The 23,257-nt window shown below is 35.5% G+C and overlaps 2 protein-coding genes across 50 annotated transcripts in view; one reads left to right on the plus strand and one right to left on the minus strand.

Annotated features, from left to right (window-relative positions):
• LOC126979603 (perilipin-4) overlaps positions 1 to 18,575 on the minus strand; it is a 60,315-nt gene extending 41,740 nt beyond the window's left edge. For 10 of the 49 annotated variants that reach the window (XM_050828992.1, XM_050828993.1, XM_050828981.1 and 7 more), the window contains exon 1: positions 18,276 to 18,568. In XM_050828992.1, the coding sequence (XP_050684949.1) occupies positions 18,276 to 18,294 (19 nt within the window). In that variant the 5' untranslated portion in view covers positions 18,295 to 18,568. Of the gene's footprint in view, positions 1 to 18,275 lie in introns of all 49 variants that reach the window. The other 39 variants (XM_050828990.1, XM_050828989.1, XM_050828988.1 and 36 more) reach the window with 10 other exon arrangements.
• A 61-nt stretch (positions 18,576 to 18,636) lies between these two features.
• The window catches only part of LOC126979607 (centrosomal protein of 131 kDa), a 30,409-nt gene continuing 25,788 nt past the window's right edge, over positions 18,637 to 23,257 (plus strand). Inside the window, exons 1-2 of the mRNA XM_050829027.1 lie at positions 18,637 to 19,089; positions 20,086 to 20,194. Coding sequence (XP_050684984.1) covers positions 18,958 to 19,089; positions 20,086 to 20,194 — 241 coding nt within the window. The 5' untranslated portion in view covers positions 18,637 to 18,957. The remainder of the gene's footprint in view (positions 19,090 to 20,085; positions 20,195 to 23,257) is intronic.

The raw sequence follows: 23,257 nt of genomic DNA on the forward strand, positions 1-23,257 counted from the left end.
TGAGTGTCAAGATGCCACGCACACAAGCATCTAAAAGTTGCCGTAATAAAAAAGCTTTTGTTCGAAGATAGTGCGGTATCTAGTTGGAGCGCAGCGGAAACCAATCCTTAAGAGAAGATTGACGTCTCTATGCACCTTCTACCGCGTTCTGTACACCTCGATAAATCACGTCGTCATTTAAAAACAAAGCCGAAATATGGAACATGCCACATTTACACCATAATGACCTTCGACTGCTATATCGATACATTGCCGCATTTACTTAAGTTGTTTAAAATATTCTTGGTCAATAATCAGCAATGTAACACATATATTCAGTTCAGATTTGATTCAGACAGTGACAGTTGACACACGACTAAGGAGAAAAGTGTGCTTACATTGTCTTTAAGCAACGCTAAAGACATTATGTCCTCATTTGTACTTATATAAAAGGTCATTGGACTATATGCTCAATGGAGTTATTCATGTTGATAACAACCTCCGAATTCCACCACCAGACATTACGTCAAAATGCAAAATTCCACTCGCATAATATTGACATTCTACAACCTTATGGTTTGAGAGCAAATCACTGACCTGTATAAATACCCCTGGACAGGCTCTTCCATATTTTTTGTGACAGCAAATTTTTGTGCCTATTTGAAGCGCCACTCGCGAGCGTCCAGAGAACTAAATTTGACGTATAATACAAATGCCAATAATTTACATATATTATTATTATCAAATAGACTAATTCATAATACTTAATAATTCATTTTGTATTGAATAAATCATTTAAACTATAGAAGCACTTATTTATTAACCACCGATGCAGTCTTCTTTTAAAAACTTTGAAAGTTAAATCTTTAAAACTCCGTGTCACCTTATATAATAGTGAAGAACCAAGACAAGCCGGCAACGGGCAAACGTGTAAATACATAGTCCCACGCATACACTTACACTAATACAAGGAACGTATAATACTCTGAAGAATTATGCATTTTGAATTAATTTCGTTAGTTTTCCGTGTTATTTATACTTAAAAAATCAACGTAATAAAGTACACAATTTTCGTTAGTTTCCCACCATCTATCGATGTTTGCTAAGGTTGTCATCACTAGTTTTAGTACCGCATACTCTCGCTATATGTCCCACAGCGCCAAAATGGCGTATATTAACAGGCACAAAAGCATTTTGACAGCCGCCAGTCCAGTGGTATATAGTAGAGGTCAGTGGATCAAATTCTTGCCTCGCACAGTCACTTTGTGGATTTAATAACCGGCTGCAGTATTCGTAACCGATATGATTTAGGGAGCATAAAGAGGGGACGGGAAGGGGGAAGGATACAAACTCTTGCAACACCAGAAGAATCAAGAGCGTTGCCGATCTTATAAAGCGTTGAATATACAGTACGTTACTTGGTGACACTAGTATGAATTTTAATATCGAAAACGGTATTGGTACTTGACAGGAGAGGATCGAACCGGCACCGATCGGTTGCACTTATTGCCCAACCGATGCTTAAAACTAATTAACAGATTCTGAACTTTCTTATAAACTTTAATCATACATTGGATCTGTTTTTACCCCACATTTTGGTTACCTCAGCGTACACGACGAACTTTGCAAACCGATTACAATCCCCAAAATGGTATAGCGTAGTTTATATATTATTAGCAGTGGGAGGCTAGATTATGGGTACCACAACGGTACCTATTTCTACCGAAAAAGCAGTAATGTGTAAGTATTATTGTGTTTTGGTCTGATGGGCGCCGCAGCTAGTGAAATTACTGGACAAATGAGACTTAACATCTTATGTCTCAAGGTGACGAGCGCAATGTAGTGCCGCTCAGAATTTTTGGGTTTTTCAAGAATCCTGAACGGCTCTTCATTGCAGGGCGTATCAATTACCATCAGCTGAATGTCAAGCTGGTCTCGTGCCTTATTCTTATAAAAAAATATACCATTCGAAGACATGCCAATGAATGTATTGAATAGTGGAAGTCAAGGGAAATACCTAGATGATGCCTTAATTTCATTCATGGTTAATCATTTAAAGTGGGATACATAAAGGGTTTTAAGTTGCTTCCAGAAATCTATATTCGTTATGAATATTAAGATTGTATATAAAATATGAATACCTTCTGTTGAATCAGAACATTCCTTCGAAGTTGTGAAATCATCAAGGTCGACTACTCGGAGTTAGATCTGCTTGCCTCTTCTCTCATATTCAAAATACGTAAACGCGCGATAGAGACGAATAGATGCACGTAATACGCATATTCCCTATGTTTATGTTTGCGTGAGCATTTATTTAAATATACAAAGAAAGAATGTTCAATGTTGTTTTCCCATAAGGTTAGCGAAGGGCAGAGCGTATAGCGCAGCGTAGTATATACATTAAATACTAGTTGACCCGACAGACGTTGTTCTGTATATATAATAAATAAAATAATGCTTTTTATTAATTTGTCAAAAATATATCATAACATCAAGAATTATTTCGTAAAATATGCTCCCTGTTGTTGTAATGAAATTGTTTTACAGCAGAACTGTCAAACCGTGCGTCAATAAATTCTCTCATAGAAAATATGTCCATACAAAACAAATATCGGACGACGGGGGACACGTCAAGGGGAAGAACAAAATTTTTGATTATGTTTATTTTTTTCCGAGAATTTTCATATTTATTCACCTTTTAAAGCTTCCCTGGACTTCCACGAATAATTCAAGACCAAAATTAGCCAAAACGGTCCGGCCGTTTTCGAGTTTTAGCGAGACTAACGTACAGCAATTCCTTTTTATATTTGTAGATTATACCAGTAGGAGACTCCTTTGCACAGGATGCCGGCTAGATTATGGGTACCACAACGGCGCCTATTTCTGCCGTGAAGCAATAATGCATAATCATTACTGTGTTTCGTACAGAAGGGCGCCGTAGCTAGTGAAATTACTGGGCAAATAAGACTTAAGACCTTAAGAATGGTTTAGATCCAGAATTAAACTACCTCCTAAACGGCTGGACCTATTTTGATGTTTTTTTGTGTGTCCAGGTGAATTTGAGGTTAGTGTGTGTCTTCAGGTGGATTCGAGAATGGTTTAGATTCACAATTGAACTACTTCATAAACGGCTGGACCAATTTTGATGATTTTTTTGTGTGTTCCAGTGAGATTATATAATTCTCCTGCTCATGTGCATGTTAGTGAACTCTTCCTAACTGCTAGACCGATTTTTCAAATGTAAGACGTCTGTCGGGTTCACTAGTATAAATATATTTATATATCAAGCAGTAAACGACAATATGCCGTCTGCTCGCTTAGTACAAGGTAGAGCTACGATTGAGTCGCCCATTAAAGTATTGAGTCAATTAGTTTGTAATTTGGCTGGAATGCATGTGATAAAGATTTAATGGCTCAGTAACAAAACAAGGACACATTTGTACACACCTTAGAATGATGAAATAATTACGAGGAGGTCTTAGTTCAGCAACTATAATAAATTTTAAGGCGAAGAGTAAGCAGAAAACACGCAAACATGGTGTTTTTAGACAAGTTTTGTGGTGAAAGTATAGCATTTCGAGCTATGAACACTACTTAATCCTGTTACACATATCCTTAAGTCTTATTTGTAGGTTGCTAATGCTTGCTGTTGGTTATAGTTAACACTGCCGAGCCTTTTTGAACTACCACTTTTCTTTGAAGTTAAACAAGTTTTTTGGCATGGCGTGACGCATTTTTTTTTTGGTACTTCTTTCGGAAAAGTTATTCTTATAGCTTGTACTTTTTTGTGCAGGTTTATTTATTCAGATTAATAGTGAATAACGAGGATTGTAAGCATTTAAACTGATTTCCACCCAAGAATTTTGAAAATATTGGCTTTGTTACATAGATGGCGGGCCGGAGGCCGTGAACTCATATCGCTCAAGGTCGCTGGCATTTAGTGTCGCCTTAAGTAGAAGTGGAATTCTGTGCGTATTGCATACTATGTAGATGAAGATAATTTTGGGTATTTGGTTGAGTTCTTTGTTTTTTTTTTGGTTGAGTTGTGGCGGTGACGTGCGGCGGGTCGTTCCCTTTTCTATAATATGGTCAAAGGGGGGTTGGCTGGTCCATTCGTTATGCTTGGGCGCTACTTTTGGTGGATAGTGGCCGTTTTAAATAACCTATCTATCCTTAGTTTACTAGAGGTAGACAAATCTATCCTTTTACGCTTACTTACATTTCAATAACCTATCGACATAAAGCATTGGATTATAACTATGGATAGATGAGATCTTGTCACTAAACGGTGACAGCAATGTATCCGTAACTAGAGATACGTTATCGAAAACGGCCGTGGATAATTGTGTTACCAGAAGTACTGCTTCTTGTTTTTAAAATTAAAGATATTATATTTTTTATAACCGCTATTAAAATTCTCGCATTATATCTTTATTTATTTACTGTGTGTGTGGATTGATGCATCTACTGTACTCAATAACTCTTGTGTTAAACTTATTAATTAACATTTAAGTACCTACTTTTGTTTGACTTACTTAAGGCATTGAGTATCTATTTGACGTTTACGTTATTTTTCTGCATCACCTTACATAATACATTTTAAACTAACTGACCCGACAGACGTTGTTCTGTATATGTTTTTATTAATTTTAATTTGTGACAAAACTTAAGATTAATCAATCTACATAAAAATATAATGTGAAAGATAGTTAACAATTGTAGTAAATCTACCAACTATAGTTAGATAAAATTAAGTTTATTTTTTTCCTCCTGAGAAAGTTTGAAAAATATGAAAATTATAATTAGTTGTTCATTATAAACAGCTATTCTTTCAATTTGATTTCTCAACGACGAAAGGAAAAACAAAATAGTTGTGTTTATATTTAATTCCGAGCATTTTCATATTTATTCACTTTTTAAACCTTCCCTGGACTTCCAGAAATAATTCAAGGCCAAAATTAGCGAAATTGGTCCAGTCGTTCTCGAGTTTTAGCGAGACTAACGAACAGCAATTCATCATCAATCATTATATATATAGATTTAAAAAGGAAAAAAAATAATGAAGGAAAGTTGGAATTCGATAAATAGTACGTAGCCATAAACCATCTAGGATAAATTTCGCATCGATTGGTGGTAGTTTCATGTCGATACGATCAGTGGTTTAGGCGTGAAAAAGCCTCAAACAAAGATTAGATAGAAGATTGAAATGATTTGAAACGATGAAACTGTTATTATTTAAAAGGGTGGCAATGAGTTTCTTGCCACTTCTTCTCATTAAAGTTCAACCTTTTTCGAAGTGGTGGTAAATGTAAAAAGAAATGAAAACTTCTGGCATTCATTAGTGTGTTTTCCTTGACCTACATGAATAAAGTTATTTTGATTTGATTTATAACCTATATTTTCTTTAAGGACAAATAATATAAACCTTGAAGTAATCCGATTTTATGCGAATCCAGTTTAATTAGCTAATATGGTCCTTTATATTTGGTAAGTTGATTTTTTTCTGATTTTTCCATGATGTTTACCATCTAGCCTACGTTTAATTGAGACACCCTATAAACGAGATTTAAAAATTAGTTTGCCAACACGGACGAGTACAAAAACAAGGACTCCGTGTCACTTTACATAACTGTGAAGCACCAAAACAAGCCAGTAAACGAGTAATTAATACATAGCCCCACGCACACACTTACACTAATACAAGCCGATCGGCCGCCATTATGAGATTTGCCATCGTCTGTGACAGATCAGTTTGCGTCGCAATAAAATATTTTAAAAATGACGTCGTGCGTTGTGAAAAAGCGTAAAAACTAAACAATAAAAGTATTCGTGACCATATATGATTATTAAATGGAAAAAAATAATATAATAACTAGTATCCCCCGTAACCGCACACACACTAGCATAACGGTGCTTCACTTGCTAATATCACGGCGCGGAGTCCTTATTTTTTTACTCGTCCGTGTTTGCCAAAGCACTTTCTTGTTTGGTTTATGACTCATAACATTATTTTTAATTAAAGCCGTTTAACCAACTTAACCATCGTATTGCTGGAGAGCTAGGATTATTTATATTTTGGGTATTGTATGGGAATTTGTTATAGAATCCCCACCACAATTAAGTTACTCAATTTATGGTTGCTATACATTAATTAGACCTGCAGTTTACCTTGATTCACGCGATGGTTATAAAAACACTATGAAGGTCAAACAGGCTATAACGTAGTACCTACAGATGTGTCATGTGCTACAGATCAATTATAACGTATTACCTGTGTGTGTGTGTCTGTGTGTGTGTCTGTGTGCGTGTATGTGTGTCACTTATAGTATTGTTTGATTTCTTTCTGCATTGTGTAATTAATACTATGTATTAAAATGTATCCAATAGGTATGTCAAATCAAATCAAAATCAATTTATTCACGTAGGTCACGGAAATGACACTTATGAAAGTCAAAAAAAAAATATGTACACAATAATCCCCACCACCAGGATGTGTGACTATCCTCCACAGTGCGGTTTTCAAGGAATTTCTTTCCATTTTTTTTTATGGAATAGGAGGACAAACGAGCGTACGGGTCACCTGTTGTTAAGTGATCACCGCCGCCCACAATCTCTTGCAACACCAGAGGAATCACAGGAGCGTTGCCGGCTTTTAAGGAAGGTGTACGCGCTTTTTTTTGAAGGTATCGTATCGTCCCTGAAACACCGCACAAGGAAGCTCATTCCACAGCTTTGTAGTACGTGGAAGAAAGCTCCATGAAAACCGCACTGTGGAGGACCGCCACACATCCAGATGGTGAGGATGATATCCTAACTTGTGGCGTGTCGTGCGAAGGTGGAATTCGGCGGCAGGAATCAGGTTAAACAGCTCTTCGGAACACTCCCAGTGATAAATGCGGTAGAAGACACACAATGAAGCGACGTCTCTACGCAACGCCAAGTGATCCAGCCATTCACAGAGCACTGGGTCCCCGCCAATTTGAGCTGCTCTGTGTTGCACGCGGTCAAATGGATCGAGCTGATACTGGGGTGCGCCAGACCAGAGATGACAGCAATACTCCATCTGTGGCCGGACCTGCGCTTTGTAGAGCGCTAGAATGTGGGCCGGCTTGAAGTATTGCCGTGCTGTATTAATGACGCCCAGTTTCATTGAAGCCAATTTGGCTTTGCCTTCCAGATGACCATGAAAATGGCAATCGCTCGAGATTTCGAGACCCAGTATTCCGATACTAGGCGAGGCTTTGAGGGAAGTGTTGTCGAAGAGCGGTGATACGACAAATGGGGTCTTTTTAGTGGTAAACGCGCAAACCTGAGTCTTCTGGGGGTAAAATTGGAAAAGGTTCAATTTTCCCCATTCCGCGACCTTCTCAAGAGAGGACTCAATAGAAGACACAAGTTTCTCCCGGCACTGGTCGACGATTTCCCGAGAGAGACCTGCATGGCCCGTGTATACGGCATCACCAGTGCTGTCGTCTTCATAGCAATGAATGTTGGAGGTGTCCAACATATCATTGATATGCAGAAGAAACAGCGTGGGAGACAGCACACAGCCTTGGGGCACTCCAGCATTCACGGGCTTTGGGTTCGAGCAATATCCGTCGACAACGACCTGTATGCTGCGCCCAGTGAGGAAGCTAGAGGTCCACTTGCACAAGCTCTCGGGAAGCCCAAATGATGGAAGTTTGGAGAGGAGCGCCTTGTGCCATACACGATCAAAGGCCTTCGCTATATCCAGGCTAACTGCCAGGCCTTCCCCCTTGCTTTCAATAGCCGCAGCCCATCTATGTGTTAGGTATACCAGAAGATCACCTGCCGATCGACCATGGCGATACCCGTATTCTCGGTCGTTGATCAACTAGTGACCCTCTAGGTATACCAAGAGCTGACGGCTAATTATGCCCTCCATGATTTACAACCAAGATGTGGAATTAGCTTTCTTGTGCGCTTCCAGGAAGATACGACATGGAAACCTTAAAAAGAGCGACTGGTGTAGTCGCTCTTTTTAAGTTTTCTTAGAGGCCTTGTGATTCCTCTGGTGTTTCAAGAGCCGTACAATAGTTTGTCCTACTCTTCAAGAAAAAATAAGTACTATTTAGAATTCATCAATCATATGTTTATGACCTGCGCATCTCATATTTATAATTAGATATTACATGATTAGTGCCCGCGACTATATATAAAGTCGCATAATAATAATCGTCTGCGTTATAAAGCAATAATATGCCTGAAAGTAGGGTGATATTAATATACTTAGTCTGACCATAAATGCTGTTACAATTAAAAATAAACAAAATATTACATTTGAATTTGGAATCTGTCATTTTTAAATGATTGTTCATTGAGTTTTCTCATTTTGGTGTCAATATATTGTAGAATATTTTGCGATATTAAAATGGAGTGGAGTGATAAAGAGAACCGAATCGCTGTGATTGCAGTACATAAAGTAGGGTTGGAGCCAAGTGCAATTTTTAAAACTCTCTATACGCTTGGTATTAGTAAAATGTTTGTGTACCGGGCTATTAATAGGCACAATGAGACCTCCTTTGTTTGTGACAGAAATAGTAGTGGCCGTCTACGTAGTGTTCGTTCGAAAAAGGTGGTCAAAGCAGTAAGGGAAAGAATTCGAAGATCATCTGTCCAAAAGCAAACGATTTTATCTCGGGCGAACAAAATAGCAGCACCTAGACCCATGTCGCGTATTTTAAAAGATGGCTTAGGACTTGCTGCCTATAAGAGACGTACTGGTCATTTCTGAACTGATAATTGAAAAAAGAATACGGTGGTAACATCGAAACAACTATACCGAAGCGGTACGTAAAGGGAGGTCACAGAAAAAAATTGTTTATGGATAATAATTTTTTTACAATTGAGCAACATTTTAACAAACAAAACGACCGTATTTATGCTCAAAGCTCTAAGGAAGCTTCCCAATTAGTCGACAGAGTGCAACGTGGACACTATCCGACTTCAGTGATGGTTTGGTTGGGTATTAGCTATGTAGGAGTGACTGAGGCATACTTTTGTGAAATAGGTATCAAAACATCGGCACTTGTGTATCAAGATACCATTCTTGAGAAGGTAGTGAACCCCCTTAAAAACACCATGTTCAATAACCAAGAATAGTCCTTCCAGCTAGACTCGGCGCCGGGTCATAAAGCTCCGCTCTACGCAGTTTTTTTTTTTGTTTCAATATTTATGGCAAGACTAGGTATAGTCTATATTATATAAGTTGACTCACCTCTTGTATATTGTTATTGTGTTGTATATCATGTATTTTATCATATTACTGTAATTTTTTTATTATGTAATGCTATTTATTGTGTTTGCCCGGACATACATACAGACAAACAGATAAAGCTTACGAGATCTGATACTTATTATAATATTAGAAAATATCAAAAACCTATTGCATTTAAACACGTTGAACGCATACCTATATAAAATAATTCGTTAACTGAAACAACGGTGCTAAAAACACAGACCGAACCGCTGAAGACCAGTTTTTAAAAATAATTCCATGACCAGTGCCAAGGCCCAAGAGTACTTAAGATTAATCTATTACAGTGTGTGGACTGCGTTCACTATGACTCACCTTATGTTTACATTTCCTTGTGTGACGTTTGTAAGACGTCATACTCAAATTATTTCTAGACAAAAACGGCCTTACAAATGAACTTGGTATAAAGTTATACCTGCTAATAAACCAAAAACATGCAAAAAGTTGACTTTACCGCTGACAACACTGTCAATACAGTGATAATCCTGAAGTTTTCCAAATATCAAGCAGCCTTGCAAAAAAACGCGGGAAACGTTATACGTCCGAATAAACCAATCGCAAGCAAAATGTCTAATTGTAAACATTTTGCATATTCTTGGTTTATTCTCAGGTATAACTTTACACCTTGTTTATTTGTAAGGCCATTAGAGTTAGACAGTGAACGCATGTTTTATATGCGTTCACTGGAGTTAGACTACTGAAAATTGATAGATGAATGAAAATTAAGGTCAAACTCATCTAACCTACATTACGAATTTTATTTGCCGATAAAACTAACGGGGATTTTTCGAATTCGAATCGAGTATATTGAGAAATGATTTAAATATTCTTCTTTATTTAGGTTTCACCTAATGGTCTCGTTACCAATATTAGAAATACATATAATTATAATAAAATCTGGATCATTAGAAATGCCAAATACCCACAGCAAAAACCAATGTACATACAAGACCTATACGATATATTAGTAATGTAACATGCACGCACACTATCACAAAGTGTCGTACAAATCGCGAGTGTAAGACGGAGCACGCACACTAAAGTAATAAACCTGTTTTCATCAGTTGTCTAGCAGCAGCAAGAGGCTCTATCTAGACGTATAAATTATCTAAGGGCTGCTCCTATCTGAATGACTCGCATAAAATTCATCTTTTACATATTTCTGTCTTTTTTAAAGACAGCATTATACACATAATAAAGACAATATTACATAGCTTTACTTCGAATTCTAGAATGAGATTACTATCTGCTAGCCACGGGCTTATTTTATTTCTAGTCTGCTCGTATTACAGTTGGATAATCTATGCTCAATCCTTGTCAGGCTAATACGGGTTCTTGTTAATGGAATGCCTTTCATTTCAGCCAGCCAACGACCTATATCAGTGTTTACTCACATAACTTTATAGACCGCGAGGGCTAATTAGCCTGCCTACCACCTCATAACCACTGACAAGTGACAAATACTTGGACATTGCAATTGTTTTTTCGGACTCTACTTATATTTTGGAAAACATACTTCTAGTAAAACTGTTAAGACAATTCAAAAGTTAGTTAGTTAGCCTAGTATTTTTTTTTCTTTCCTTTAGGGAACATAATATAGAAGTTGTTTATAATGTTGCCCCACTTGCATTACAATCTAGCCTTAACTTAGACTAAAAAGTAATTCTACTTTACTTAAACTGCTAGATAGATTAAACTAGGAATTTGTGCGTTAATACATTTCTTAATATCTCTATTAAGAGGAAGTCACTTTGTTCATGTGTCTTTTATAATATCACTATTTTTATTTTGTATAACACTAATTCACTAGCACTACACTAACTCAAAAGGTTTTTGTTCTTTTAAGTTTTTTTACTATATCACTGTTGTAAAGGAGCTGGATTGCCTCGATGTTCACGTGATGGTGAAGTCTATGTTGGTGAACTTCAGCGTATTTTTTGATAACTTAAGGTCCCCATGGAGATCGCTGCTTCGAATATACCAAGGTGCCTAGTTAGATTAATAAACCTCAGAAAACGACGTTCTCCCCGAGATAAACTTGGCTCGATTTTTCATTTAGAAAAACCAGATGGCGGTAAACAAATTATTTTAGTGTAAAATCGCATTTATAGATATTTATTCTACCCATTCAGCTTTCTTCCACGTACTACAAAGCTGTGGAATGAGTTTCCTTGTGCGGAGTTTCCGGGACGATACGACAGGGTACCTTCAAAGAAAGCGCCTATACCTTCCTTAAAGGCCGGCAACGCCAGAGGAATCACAGGATGATTCCTCTGGTGTTGCAAGAGAATGTGGGCGGCGGTGATCACTTAACAACAGGTGACCCGTACGCTCGTTTGTCCTCCTATTCCATAAAAAAAAATCTATACCCAATAAGACTCTAATATATTTTTTTATATATTGAAGTCTTATTTAATTATTATTTAAAAAAGATACCATAATATGTAAAACATTATTGATTTTCAATTGAAATACAATCTTATAATCCGTGGTAACAGATAATACCACAATCTCGCCGACCCAACACTCGTGTCCTGAATATTGGAAAGTTACTGTTATTGATAACATAACGGCATGCGACATAACTAAGTTTCTTGTGTTACCTTGGGTTACATTTAATGACCACCGGACGTTTTGAATTTTTTTCAATAAAAAAAATTACAATACCACTGATCCGTAAAGCTAATAATTATGTTGAGAAGAATAATAATTAGAAATTTAATTTAATAATATAAATGGAAGAAGAATTATAATAATTATTAAAGATAACATTTAATGAATGATTTGTAACCCTATAAGTTATCTGTAGTACTTTTGGATTCCGTATCTAACTCAAAAGGAAAAAACCCTTAAAAGATCACTTTGTTGTCTATCCGTCCATCAATAATGTGTCTGTCAAGACCGTTAATCTCGGGAACTCGTTGAGGTATCAAGTTGAAAAAAAAAACAATATACTCAAGCCTAAAGTTTCTTGAAGCTGTGAAAAAATCAAACCTTAAAGTTAACGTTTAAATAAGATACGGCTGTTTATGTCGCGAAAACGTATTTTTCGACCACCACATAATATACACATATTATGGAGTTTTCTCTTTTCAAAGCTTTTACTTTTTACGTGGGTATCTTTTATACGATATACAATTCATTGGCATAAGCTTTAACAGATTTAAAAATATTTTTATTATAGAAGTACATATATAAGTATATATATATATATATATATATATACGAGGAAGAAAGAAAAAAACCTTTTCCCTTAAGTACCTACCTATAATAATAATATTTATGTGCGGAACCCTCAGTGGGAAAGTCCTTTTGCACTTGTCCGTTTTATTTTTTAACTTACACGATTAAGTCAAAAAGTTTGAGTAATTTTGTTGTAGGTACCTATCAGTTACATACATTTTATATATTAATTATAAAAATAATGCTGAAACTATAAAGTTTGATTAAAAAGAGTGGCAATGAGTTACTTGCCATTTCTTCTCTTTAAAAGCTCAATATCCGGACGACCGAGCCTTGCTCGGATTTTTAAGAATGTACAAAACTTGAACAAAAAAAAAACTAATAGGACTTCTGGATTCGAACCGGGGTCTTCTGCTTTCCGGATCACCCAATGTCCCATCTGAGCTATAATAGTCTTGTATATAGTGGCGAAATTTACCTTTGTATTCTAATGTTATTGTAGCTGTTTCTCATTCAAACATGGATGAAACCATTTTTTTTAAATTGAAACCTAGCTAGATCGATTTATCACCCCCGAAATCCCCTGCATACTTAATTTTATGAAAATCGTTGGAGCCGTTTCCGAGATTCAGATTATATATACAAGAATTGCTCGTTTAAAGATATAAGATAATTTAAACATTCATAAGTGTCACTTTGACCTAATTAAGTAAATGATTTTTCTTTCAATTTTTATTGAGGTTTCTATTAGCTGCATATATTAATTCTTACATAGGTAGTTACTTATACCTAAAAACTTAACAAATATTTTTATACAAAATAGGACTTAAAATCACTTTCGAAAATTGATGCCTCAAACCTGAGAAGTACTTACACAAGAAACTCCAAAACATTCGGGATTTACTAGCATAAATGAATTAGGTTTCCGTAGAGAAACAATGAAATCCGTGAGATTGTGAACAAAATCGAAAGCTTTTTTTATGGAATAGGAAGACAAACGAGCGTACGGGTCACCTGGTATTAAGTGATCACCGCCGCCCACATTCTCTTGCAACACCAGAGGAATAACAGGAGAGTTGCCGCCCTTTAAGGAAGGTGTACGCGCTTTCTGTCGTATCGTCCCGGAAACTCCGCACAAGGAAGCACATTCCACAGCTTTGTAGTACGAGAAATAAAGCTCCTTAAAACCGCACTGTGGAGGACCGCCACAAATCCAGCATTAATCTACGCAGGCCGACAAGTCGTTTAAAATAAATAATAAAATAAAAACACATTAAGTAGCAATGGTAACTCTAATAGCTGTTCTGTTTATAAACAGCGTGGTCAAAACATCGCTATTATCAGTACACCTAATTGTAAATAGCATGATTCATTCGGTTTAGATAAGAACATTTATAGATCCGTTTTATTATTTACAGAATTCATTTAAATGTAAACAATAATTCTTATCTACATTGTTGGAAAGTTCTGTTTATAATTGCAACTTCTTATCTTGAAATTTATATACAGACTATAAATTAAGATGATATAGGTTTAATTATGACTACTTGAAAGAAAGGATCGATAAAAGTAATCTGTATTTTTTTAGGACGTGGACAAGTTTATTTTACTTACGGCCGTTCCCAATATTCAGTCTATCTCTTACTTGAGATAAAAATCGTAACTATCGTTGACTTTTCCGCCCCAATAAACTCACCTTATCCGTACACGCTGTCTGTCAATGGGACGACGTATAGCTTACCAGCGACAGAAGTTTGTATAGAAATTGCAATTCACGCGTCCCAATATAAGGCGATAAAAATGACTTATCGGGTACATTGGGACAGGTTCAGATTATTGACAGCAAATTACTGACAGTAGAAGGTCGTAATTTATCTCTATCTGTAGACAGTATATTGGGAACGGCCGTTAGATTATATATATACGTCAAGATAGAGTCTCTTGCTGTTGGACAACAGATAAAAATAGGTCAGGAATACTAGTTTAGTGTGCGTGAATTGTATGACACTTTGTGTTAGTGTGCGTGAATTGCTCCAAATAGAGGTGAGTTCTAAAGTCTATTTTTTTCGACCTTTTCACAGCTGTCATAGTCTATCTAGACGTATTAATGATCTAAGATATTTTTAAATACCTACTTTCAATAAATTATTTTGATTTTATTTGATTTTGACTGTCTGCACAAATTAGGCATATGATCGTAGCTGTAAAGCCATGATTCATCAGTTGATTTTTTTTTATAGAAGAGGAGGCAAACGTGCAAGAGGCGTGATGGATATTGGCAGTACCAAAGACAAGAGATTCTTTGCTGTATTAAGATGGGAGTTTACTCTAAGCTTGGAGAACGCTGAGTTTTGGTTTAGCAATACTCCAGTCTGTATATCATTCCAAGAGTGTCTGAGCACCGGAGAATGTTTCTTGCAAAATAAGTGAATTTGGGATACCAGACATCAAAGTGATAGAGATGGAGTTGTTGTAAGGATTTAGAAGGAGGTTGGACGTTTTGTAAAGTTCCTTCGAATTTTTCTAATATTGCACCGACTCAACGAGATTTTTTCTCTTCTGTGAGAGACACAGTAACAGCGAGAGCGTAGACACGTCTATTCCAACTCAAAGACACTTTAACTCAACTATTTCATGGTTAACTGTAGTCTGGTAACTGGTTTAACAATTTATGGATGTATTTCGTGCCTGAATAACTGACACTGACAAGTTTGACGAACAAATACCACTAACTATAACACGGCGCCTATTTCTGCCGTGAAGCAGTACGTAAGCTATAACATTACTGTAGGGCGTAGGAAGTAGCTAGTGAAATTACTGGGCCAATCAGACTTAACATCTTATCTCTCAAGGTGACGAGCGCAATTGTAGTGCCGCTCAGAATTTTTAGGTTTTTCAAGAATCCTGAGCGGCACTGAATTATAATGCAGGGCGTATCAATTACTATCAGCTTAACGTCCTGATCGTCTCGTCCCTTATTTTCATAAAAAAAACGTAACGCTGCATTTTGAGTATCGCGCGTTTGCCGAAAAAATATATATTCGTGATATATTATTACACCCCCCCCCCCCCCTCCCGCCTTGTGATATTTCGTGATTTTTTTATAGACCCTCCCCCCTACCTTTCGGGCCTCACGTGATTCATGGACAACCCCTTAAGTAAGTGTTGCTTACGCAGTAGTAGAAATGTCTAATGCCTCTTGTCATTTTTTTAATTATTTGTATTCCTTCAAGCACAAAAAGCTTCCCACGAGAGCTCAATTATTGAAAACAAAAGAAGATTGACTGTGAACTTAAAAAAATTAAAAAAAAAATACACATAGGTGGCCAATGATTTTCATCAAGTGTATGAAAATAGTTCCGGGAAAAAAAGATTCAGTCTTATTATTTCGTAACTGACACGTTTTGGAACAACCCATTAAGGTTGTAGTATATAAATAACGTGCAGAAACATCTATGAATTGCAAAAACAATACTCTTATACATCATACAAACGTATGTATCTTTTCGAGATTGAACTCTTGATCCCCAGCTTTGTAGGGCCTCTGTCCAAAGTCGCCAAGAAATAGAACATTCTCCAAGCGGATAGTGTTAGCTTCCTGTCGAGATTGCAATTCGTAGGCACCAATCGAAGTCGAGTACTTCAACACATCCGAGTAATGGAATCACAATGCCCCCCAATAAATGAGGAAAATACAAATTATTTTAATTTCAGGAAATAAATTGCAAACGTATCATTAGGTATGACATGACGGCGTGAAATAAATATTTTTGATATACTACTAGTTTGTATGTAATTCTAATTTAAATTTACCAGTACCTATCGTAAGCCGTTCCAATATTGGTGGTAATGGTGGTAAATGTAAAAGGAAAACTTTTGACATTTATAAGTGTCATTTCCTTAAACTACGTGGATAAAGAGAGTTTGATTTGATTTGATTAAGTAATTGAAATATTTAATAGACAAAGGAAAAAAAACAAATGAAGATCGCGTTAGAAATGGATCTGATGTAACTTTTCCGCCTGCTGAGCTAGGCTGATATAGTAGATTGTTAACCGAGGGTCGAAAGAATCAATTCCCGAGGTATTTAGACGCCCAAGCGCAGCGAGGTCGGCTATAGTCCGAGTAGGAATTGAAACTTTTAATTGAGTTAAACACTCTACTTTTCATTTTGAATATGAGGAAAATAAAACTAGTTGTTTATCTAAGCACAGATTAGTATCCCGCCAATTTATGTCGACTTTTTAAATTTCAAATATGGAACTTACCGCGTAATTGTTGCGGCTTATTCCGCTCAAAGAAGTTTGCGCTAAGTTCACACTGGCTGTTTAGAAAGTCACATGGCCGCATTTTTTTTATTAGTTGTTTTTTACATAAAACTCTTCACAGCTGAAAGCAGTTCTATTTTTGAAGTTCATTCCGGCCCTTAGGTGGGAAGTAATTTGTATGAGTTATTCCCTCTCTGTGGAGGGAAGCAGCATTTTTTACCCAATAATCAGATCAAAACATAAATACTTTCCGAGTATGAGAATAGAAAAAAAGATTTTCATACATCTTATGCGCCCGCGTATTACGTAGGTACGTATTAAATGACGTACTTCCGGCCCAGTTGTCAGGCACATGACGAGGACGTATGGTAAGAATATTTATTTTATTTGTTTTTGATAGGCTTTAAAATTACTAGGTTTGTTTATAATAATTTCATCAATAGAAAGTAATTAATTTTGTTTAATTTTAAAAAGCATCCTTATTCTGTTTTAAAAAATAAAAACCGCCACGATGTGATATGGTCTAAAATCCTACCTATATTTTGTTGTGAGAAAATAGGTAATTAGGTATGTCCTGATGTACAATACTGCATTCCATTGACGCGTAGGTAACTGCGTGATAACTGATATATGTCAATCCATGACTAATAGGTACGAACTTACTAGCGATGCTTGATACTTGAAAGATCTACTAGCATGCAAAATCTAAGTAGGTAGTACTAGAACAGCAAGACATCTACTTCATTGAGGTGTGCGTAGACAAAGAATAATCGATATAAGTGGTATTCATAAAATAAAATTATCAGTAACATACAGTCAATAAAAGAATGAGATTTTATATATTATTAGTAAATATTAAACTTAGTGTAGGTATATAAGTTGAGTTTTTAAATGAACAACATAAAAACAGTTTTTATAGATAATTTGACTTTTAAATTTTAATTTATACTAATGATATATTTGATGATGCCTGCCGATCATTGTTATTCTACCAACAACACAATAGCTAATGACAACAAAGCTGTGGAATGAGGTTCATGTGCGGTGTTTCCGGGCGATAAAATATGGATTCCTTCAAAAAATACGCGTTCACCTTAAGGGCCAGCAACGCTCCTGTGATTCCCTTGGCGTTTCAAGAAAATCTGGGCGGTGATAATTAACACTGGGTGACCCATACGCTCGTTTGTCATTCTTTTCCATAAAAAAATAGGCCGTCATACTGCATCAATGTTTTTCCGAAATTAATAAGTATGTACTAAGCTATTTGTATCTGCAGAGCTTTATAAAATGTGTTTTAATTAAGTCGTAATAGGTGTAAAGATCAGTTAGGTGTGATATTCCATCATTATGTCACAACTGTAAACTATAAAAACTATTAAACTACTTGTGTTATTCATTATTTGCATTCCATTTACAATAATCTACATTTATTTCTACTTTACTGATGTATAAACAGAACCTTTAGGGTGAATATTCGGCTCACACTTGGCCAGTTCTTACTTAATGATATGGTCGACTAATGGTAAATTAACGACAGTCCAAAATATTACTGTGATCAAATCTCTTACCTGCAATTCCACTGAACATTTTTTCTGTTTTTAAAACCGCACAATATAACTCAATAATAATAGTACGAAAATATACAATGAATCACAATGATCAAACCAGTGTTAATAATTTCCGAGTGCGCTAAAACGCAATTAAACAGTTCCAGAGAAATATAGCCGTAAGTCGTAACCTTCACACGAATGAAATTCGACTCTCTCGCTTCTCGAGTATAGACTGAATCGCATCCGAATGCCGAGTCGAGTTTGAAGTTGAACGAGCGACGATCAAAATGATCAATTCCTGCTATTTTTATCTCTGACGTAACAAAGATGTTATTAGTAACCTACTGCGCGACTGCCCACTGCGCATAATAAATGCGGTACCAGTCCTTGTTAGTAATTTACTTTATGACAAGATTTTGATCAATTCATAATGATAAGAATTTTACAGAATAATGTTATTTTGTATGCCCTTTTTGTTACCGAATCTAAGAGACTTATAATCTAATGTCTTATAGATTGTAAAGATTTATTTGTAGAATGGCTACCTTAGTGTCAATATTCTAAAATGGCTACACTAAATAAATTATTATTTAGCATTTGACAGTAACGTTTTTGACAGATGTCAAAGCATTTGTTGCCTAGCAACGGCGGTCGATATTACTATAACTTCTTAAAAAGTACGTAATGCAAAAATACAGTGATGTCTAAGGAAAACAATAATTTGCGTTTGCTTGGTTCACCTGTAAATCTGTCTTACAGGAACAAGAAACGAGAAGATCGAAAAAACAACAGAAACAGGCCTCGCTCAGCTTTACAAAGCTCCTGTACACCGGTAAATTAGAATATTTCTGCTTTTTCACCCCCTAAAAGTATCACTCAATCTTCCTGATGAATTACTAGTCGATTACATTTTAAACATCGCAAAATATACTTAAACATTACCACAACCACTTTTGTTTAGAATTATTAGGCACCACTATTTGCCATGATTATATCATTTTTAAACACCATTTAAAAATGTAATTGAATTATAATTAATCTATCTATATTGTATATTTGATTTAATTAGTTTAATTGTAATATTACTGAGATGTTAATAGCACCACAACTTGTACGAATTTCTAAAATTTTATTGTAATAAAACAGTCTAAAAAGAAAATGTTCGTGTTTTTGGTGCACATTATAGTCAGGCCTGATCATCCCATATATTCTGTTTTCCGAACCTATGATAGATTCTGCCTTATACTATTAAAATCACTTATGTGATTGAAATATCTAATGTAGAATAAAAGTGTTTAAATATTAACTAAAAAGAGAAATTAGATCTCATTTGATTTGTTATAACAAGTTTGCTAGAAATTAGTTTAATTTTAAATGTTATTGTATAGTTTTTGTATAGCAATACCCCATAGTTACAAGTATGTAGTAATACACCCTACATGACTGGTAATGATTAATGCATATTATTAAAATTACCATCATTGTTGGGTGACCACCCAATATTTCAAGTTTTGTTGAGACTGTAATGTGTTTGTACAGATTAAAATCAGTTCTATTCAGTCACACTGTACTAGAAGGTAATTTACATTTGGACATAATTTCTGAAAAACATTCCAAGCCGCAAAAATCACATTCTATGGAGTTTGTGTTTAAAGTTTAATAAATATTAGTGTATTCCATATATGTGGGGTGGGCTACTAAGTCATGATGTCATATAAAGAGTGACAGTAGGGTTGCCATTTTTTGTCAGTCCGTTTATATGGAACTCAATTTCGACATGATTGTGGTTTGGAATTACGTCCATTTATGACAAGCATTTAAATTTCAGGACTTTCAAGAAAGATATAAAAGACCATTCTCTGCTGATAGTAAGGAAAGACCTTCAGCGAAAGCATATTATGAGAGTTTCAGTTCTGAATTACTGCAATCATACAACAGTAAGAATTATATACCATTACTGCTTTTGGATGTATATTTTTGTATGCCAAATGTAATTTACAAATACAATATGTATATGTTAATAGCTGGTGCCCACAACATGGTCTAAGTAGATGCTGTTAGAAGTAAAAAATCTATGTCTACATCTAACATGATATAATAATATTATATAGCCTGTATGTTGTCCCTGCCTCTTGTCAATGTCATGTGTCATACAAAATTTGAATTTAATCTCAAAACCAACACCGACCGTTTTCCTGCCGCCAAATTCCACCTTCGCACGACATGCCACAAGTTAGGATATCATCCCCACCATCTGGATGTGTGGTGGTCCACAGTGCGGTTTTCAAGGAGTTTTCTCCCTCGTACTACAAAGCTGTGGAATGAGCTTCCTTGTGCGGTGTTTCCGGGACGATACGACATGGGTACCTTCAAAAAAAGCGCGTACACCTTCCTTAAAGGCCGGCAACGCTCTTGTGATTCCTCTGGTGTTGCAAGAGAATGTGGGTGGCGAAAATCTCAAAACCAACAGACTAAAAATCTGTTAAGAACTTTATTGGATTAAGTTTTGTTTGTAGAACCCACAGCAAGTATTCTTTTAATAATATTCAATGTACAGTTTTTACTTCGTTATGATTTCATTTTAATATTCTAGCTAACATTTTAGTAAATAACTACAACTAAATAAAAAACTGTAACAAAACTAAAACCAATATGCTAAGCTCCTAAGAATAATGACAACAGTTGAAGCAGAAGAGAGCCGCCGCCATTGAGATATCGCATTTTCCTCCACTCTTCCCCTTTCATCTTCAAGAGTATAATTAATGCCCCTCATACCCCCTTTTGGCTGAAATTTTGTATTAATCCATTCTCTCTCTACTCAATGAAAGCAATATTCCTATGAAACTTCAAGTCTCTGGGCCTTATGGTTTGGCCTGATATAATATCATGATGTGTACATAGGTGGAAATCTCTTATATATAAGATTTTATCTCATAATAATAATAATATTTAAACACTCTCACATAAATTATCTTGTCCTAAATTAGGCATATAGCCTGTGTTATGAGTTACAAGACAACAACATATTTAATACAATATACTTACTTAACATACATAAATTCATATAAACATACATAAATACATATAAACAAACACAAATACATTTAAACATCCATGACTCGGAAACAAACATCCATATTCATCATATAAATGCTTGCACCTACCGGGATTCAAACCCCGGACCTCTAGCTTAGTAGGTAGGATCACTAACCACTCGGCTATACAAGTTGTTCTCATATATATAAGATTGATTTTCTACATGCTATACAGGTTGGTTTTTTGAGAAGGGCGGTGATGGCGAAGTCTGAAACTACGAGACTTAGAGAAAAGTCGTGAAAGGAGTCATGCCCTCGATTTATAAGAAACCAATAACTGCATATTTAGTTTTTTTTATTTCTTGAACTTTTGATGGAAATAGATCCGAATGATTTCAAAAAAAAATTACATCCTGTGGACCAATGGACTCTGTTGAGGATAAGGATCAATCTTTGCAAAGAAATGTATTACTAAAAATAAAAGGAAATACCAAATTTATTATTTTTACACGGAATAAACTTTTTGCTAATCTTTTTTTTTTTGATATTCTATCGACGATAAATCCTGTCATGCTATCAAATGCAATAAAGTCATTAGAGAGACGTACAAACTTATGCATTGGAGTAATCGGAAACCATTTTGAGCAACTTATTAGTAAGGTATATATATATTTATAAGGTAAGGTAGATATGAAAAGCAATTTCTAAAATATTTCTATTTGCTTTCATTTTTAGCAACACGTATCTTTTCAATGTTTTTTATCCTTATCAGCAACAGAGTCCATTAGTTCAAGAATACAGGTTGTATTTTTTTTTAAATTTAATTGGGTTTATTTCCGTCTAAAGCTTTCTTGAGAAATTACAAAAATATATGCAGTTATTGGTTTCTTATAAATCGAGGGCATGACTCCTTTCACGACTTTCCTCTAAGTCTCGTAGTTTCCGACTTGGCCATCACCGCCCTTCTCAAAAAACCACCCTGTGTATAGCGGTTTGCATATTTTTCTATACTTTATCAGATGTGTTTTTATGGAATAGGTGGACAAACGAGCGTACGGGTCACCTGTTGTTAAGTGATCACCGCCGCCCACAATCCTTTTGCAACACCAGAGGAATCACAGGAGCGTAGCCGGCCTTTAAGGAAGGTGTACGCGCTTTTTTTGAAGGTACCCATGTCGTATCGTCCCGGAAACACCACACAAGGAAGTTGTTAATTGCCTTATGCTATACTAGACCAGTGCCGAAGCCTTTGAAAATGATAAAAAGTGAAACAAAATAATAGTAGGATGAAACCCATTGGAAAAGGACGAGAATATAACAAAAATTAAGGGAAAAATAAATTACGGGCGATCTGAGGTCGGGAAGTGGAAAAGGGGGGGGTGTTTTAGGGTAAAAAACGGTTTATCTCGATTTCCGGCAAAACTACAAGTCCTATGGCAAAAAGTTTATTGGCAAAGTTGTAGGTAATAAAGAGATCTACAACTTTTGTAATTAAAATGTAAAATATCTACTTTCTGATGGTGTAAAAAAAATATAAATTACAATTGTAAATGTTCGGAAAATTTAAGTCCAACAAAAGGCATTTCATAAAGAATTCATACCTGTTGTTTCGTAGCAGCAAAAATATGGATTACGATTAATCAAATCTATTTATAAATGTAAAACGGATAATGATTCAGTGTTAAATTAACCTTTTTTTTTCAATTTTATTGATTTTCTAATCCATATTTTTGCTGCTACTTAATAACAGGTGTGAATTCTTTATGAAATGCCTTTTGTTGGACTTAAATTTTCTGAACATTTACAATTGTAATTTATATTTTTTTACACCATCAGAAGGTAGATATTTCAACGAACAAAAACCCCCCAAACTTTTTGAAAAAAGCTGATTTTTGACGTCAGAATTTTCGATTGTAATTAGGGTGCTTTTTTGATATTAAGTTAAAATAAGGCGAAAAAATAAAT

This window comes from Leptidea sinapis, chromosome 3 (genome assembly GCF_905404315.1).
Source record: "Leptidea sinapis chromosome 3, ilLepSina1.1, whole genome shotgun sequence".
Taxonomy (NCBI): domain Eukaryota; kingdom Metazoa; phylum Arthropoda; class Insecta; order Lepidoptera; family Pieridae; genus Leptidea; species Leptidea sinapis.